At 39.1% G+C, this 3,715-nt stretch overlaps 1 protein-coding gene and 1 long non-coding RNA gene across 2 annotated transcripts in view; both read right to left on the bottom strand.

Annotated features, from left to right (window-relative positions):
- Positions 1-482: 482 nt before the first annotated feature.
- Positions 483-2,980, bottom strand: LOC114922173 (zinc finger and SCAN domain-containing protein 2-like). Its single transcript, XM_029286895.1, has 2 exons — positions 1,844-2,980; positions 483-1,759 (listed from the first exon to the last, which is right to left on the bottom strand). Exons 1-2 carry the CDS (start codon positions 2,490-2,492, stop codon positions 1,176-1,178), a joined length of 1,233 nt encoding a protein of 410 aa, XP_029142728.1. The 5' UTR covers positions 2,493-2,980; the 3' UTR covers positions 483-1,175.
- Positions 2,981-3,133: 153 nt separating this feature from the next.
- LOC107299877 overlaps positions 3,134-3,715 on the bottom strand; it is a 4,833-nt gene continuing 4,251 nt past the window's right edge. Inside the window, exon 3 of the long non-coding RNA XR_001549202.1 lies at positions 3,134-3,223. This is a non-coding gene — a long non-coding RNA (uncharacterized LOC107299877). The remainder of the gene's footprint in view (positions 3,224-3,715) is intronic.

The following is a 3,715-nucleotide window of genomic DNA, read 5'->3' as shown; positions in this document are numbered from 1 at the left end:
TTTAACCATATTCAAACACGTTTCTTTTTTAAGTATTCTCGCTGATATGTCCCATCATCTATTTTCTTGGTTTCCATCTTAATCTTTTTTCTTTGCCCAGAATCTTTCTTAATCAATGTACTTTGCTGAATCCAAAGGTTTTCCCATACGTAGGTGTTACTGTATATGTAGAAAGTAAATCAATGTCTCTGTCCTGACCGTTTGCCCTCTTCTTTCCATTAGAAAGCCTTTTCCTTCCTCTTTTCTCCACTTCTTTTTGTCTCTTCGTCAAATCCTTTCTCGTCTTCAAATTTGTTTTGTGATGTTAAAATGTAAGTTGTCTTTTCTTCCACTTGAATTAAATCATACTCTTTTATTTTGTGAAAGTCCATCTTTAAGTCTTTTTCCTCTAATTTATATTCAATCATCTCTGCTGTGTTCTGAGGATTTTTTTGAAGTGAAGTTGATTTATACTTTCAAAGTTATTTTGTATTTCTTTGTGGTTTGAGATCATTGTCCTTTGAATGGATTGCAGCGTATCATATATTTCCTCTTGTAAAACATCTATTGTTTCTGTAAATATCATTTTATCTAAGCAACTATGTTTACTGAGACTTTGAAGGCCACAGACAGAAGTTTTATAGTTTTTATAGTCCTCATCCACCAGTAGGTGTCAGCGTTGGATCATTTCTTCTACACTAGGCCTTGAAGAGCTTCCCCCAACCCTGAGATCGCCAGTGTTCCACTTAGCGACTGACACATTAAATTAATGGCTGCATCAGAGAGATCAGGGTAGTTTAGGAAAGAGGTTTCACTTAACCGTCATTGCAACATGCAACCATTATTGCAAAGCCCATGACAGTTATATCTTGAGGACCTTTTCTACGCTGGCTCAGGAATTCTGGGGCTCAAAATCTGGAGGAAACCAAGGTAGAAGACCTGAAACTCCACATGTGGGAATTATATAATCAATATACAAAACTACCACCCAGAAGTCTTTTTGAGGAAATCCACAACTTCTACAAAAGGAAATATCCAGTAGCTGCTGCTGCTAACCAGAAATTGGTAGTTAGCCCTTTTCCATTTTCCTTTTCTCTCCACCTACAAGTCTAGTCCTGAGACATGGTTGAGTAGAAAGATTCAGACCACAATTCAAATGGTCAATTTCTCAACTACAGTTTCAATGGGAATGAATTTCAAGCCTTTTCTAAATTCTTCAACTTTTGCCTCGTGTGGATTTTCTCGTGTGCAATAAGGGATGATTTATGAGGGAAGTAACGTCCACAGACTGGAAATTTGAAAGATTTCTCCCCCATATGAGTCCTCTGGTGTGTCACCAGGTTGGAATAGCAACTGAAACCTTTCCCACAATCAGGACATTCAAAGAGTTTCTCTCCTGTGTGAGTCCTCTGGTGTCTCACCAGGTGGGAATTGCAACTGAAACTTTTCCTACAATCAGGACATTCATAGGGTTTCTCTCCTGTGTGAGTCCTCTGGTGTTTCACAAGGTTGGAATTCTGACTGAAACTTTTCCCACAATCAGGACATTCAAAGAGTTTCTCTCCTGTGTGAGTCCTCTGGTGTCTCGCCAGGTGGGAATTGCAACTGAAACTTTTCCTACAATCAGGACATTCATAGGGTTTCTCTCCTGTGTGAGTCCTCTGGTGTTTCACAAGGCTGGAATTCTGTTTGAAACTTTTCCCACATTCGGGACATTCAAACGGTTTCTCTCCTGTGTGAATCGTCTGGTGGGTCACCAGGTGGGAATTCTGACTAAAACCTCTCCCACAATCAGGACATTCAAAGGGTTTCTCTCCTGTGTGAGTCCTCTGGTGTATCACAATTCTGCATTTATCACTGAAACTTTTCCCACAATCAGGACAGTTAAAGAGTTTTTCTCCTGTGTGAGTCCTCTGGTGTGTCAGCAGGTGGGAATTCTGACTGAAACCTTTCCCACAATCAGGACATTCAAAGGGTTTCTCTCCTGTGTGAGTCCTCTGGTGTCTCACCAGGTGGGAATTGCAACTGAAACTTTTCCCACAAACAAGACATTCAAAGGGTTTCTCTCCTGTGTGAGTCCTCTGGTGGGTCACCAGAATGGAATAGTGACTGAAACTTTTCCCACAATAAATACATTCAAAGGGTTTCTCTCCTGTGTGAGTCCTCTGGTGTTTCACAAGGCTGGAATTCTGACTGAAACTTTTCCTACAATCAGGACATTCAAAGGGTTTCTCTCCTGTGTGAATCCTCTGGTGTTTCACAAGGCAGGAATTCTGACTGAAACTTTTCCCACAATCAGGACATTCAAAGGGTTTCTCTCCTGTGTGAGTCCTCTGGTGTCTCACAAGGCAGGAATTCTGACTGAAACATTTCCCACAATCAGGACATTCGAAGGATTTCTCTCCTGTGTGAGTCCTCTGGTGACTCACCAGATGGGAATTTCTATTGAAACTTTCCCCACAGATAGCACATTCAAAGTGTTTCTCTTCTGTGTATCTCCTATGGTGCCTCATGACATGGGAATTTGTAATGAAACTTTCGCACAATCAGTACAGTCATACGTTTTCTCTCTGCTGTGAATCCTCTGATGTATCATCACGTTGCCATGGTCATTAAAGCATTTACTGCACTAGGAGTGCTTTTATGGCTTTTCTCTTGTGTGGGTCCTTCCATGAACTACAAGGGAGCTGTTCTGACTAAAGCTTTTGCCACAATCAGATGATTTGTATGGCTTTTCTGCTGTGTGGCTCCTCTTGTGCATAATCAGTTGTGATTTGCAATCTATGCTTTTCTAACAATAGACACAACTATGGAGCTTTTCCACAGCTGATATTCTTGAGGAAGTAAAAAATATGGATAATCCCTTGTTTAGTGGTGCTTTCATTCAAGTTGTTATCTTCCTCACAGTACGAGGCCTGTATGACTCTCTGCTCTACGTGCCTTTCATACTCACCTTTTCCTCCAATTGACTTCCAGATATTTCACTCTTTTAATGAATTAAAAATAATCTCCCTTCACTTTTCATGTAAAGTATCCTTGAGTTCTGAATAATCTACGTATTCCAGTTTGAAATTTTTCTTGATTTTCTCTCTTTTTTTCCTAAGAGCTGCTGGAGGAAGAGGAGAATTGTGTGGTTTTCTGAAGAAAATGGAAAATATTTTGATTTCTGGCTCGGTTTGCTTTCCTTTTCAATGTTGCTTGTTATTCTTAGCTGTCCAGAGTGCTCTTCTTCCCATCCTCTTTTCTACAAGATTTAAGGAAAAGTGTAACTTTAATTTTTATAAAATGGTGAGAGGTGTGAAAAAAGAAGAGAAGTATACATCACAATGAAAAAGCAAACATGCCACAATGATAGAATAATCTTTTACGTTGTTTATGATTCATCTGATACATGGAAGACTACCGACATCCATGTTCAAATATCCATTCAATCAAATTCACTTGTTGATTTGGGTAAAATTTCTTATTGACTTTGGTCAATCACAAATCCTTAGCAATGCAAAGGTTTATCATCAAATACATCTGGAAGTGATGGGCATAGATTATATAATTCCAGATATATGCATACAGAGAGAAATACAGATACACACTCCTACAAAAGTATATATGGAAAAAATCTATGTCTTTCAAGCCTGGAAAAATGTCCCAAAATAGTTTACAGTCAAAGCTTTTGAGCTAATTTTAGAGATGTGGCGGCTTTAAATGATGGATAACAGAATAATAGAGTTGGAAGGGA

The sequence above is a fragment of the Protobothrops mucrosquamatus genome, unplaced genomic scaffold (genome assembly GCF_001527695.2).
Source record: "Protobothrops mucrosquamatus isolate PMUCROS unplaced genomic scaffold, P.Mucros_1.0 scaffold5649, whole genome shotgun sequence".
Classification (NCBI taxonomy): Eukaryota; Metazoa; Chordata; class Lepidosauria; order Squamata; family Viperidae; genus Protobothrops; species Protobothrops mucrosquamatus.
This window is presented reverse-complemented; position numbering and strand designations above follow the sequence as displayed.

Bases quoted from the DNA above. Each gene is read 5' to 3' on its own strand.
- LOC114922173 (XM_029286895.1), bottom strand. From the start codon at position 2,492: ATGAGGCACCATAGGAGATACACAGAAGAGAAACACTTTGAATGTGCT. The intron at 1,760-1,843 runs GTTTCAGTGATA...ATTGTGGGAGAG, and splicing joins CTGTCCTGATTGTGGGAAAA to GTTTTAGTCAGAATTCCCAC.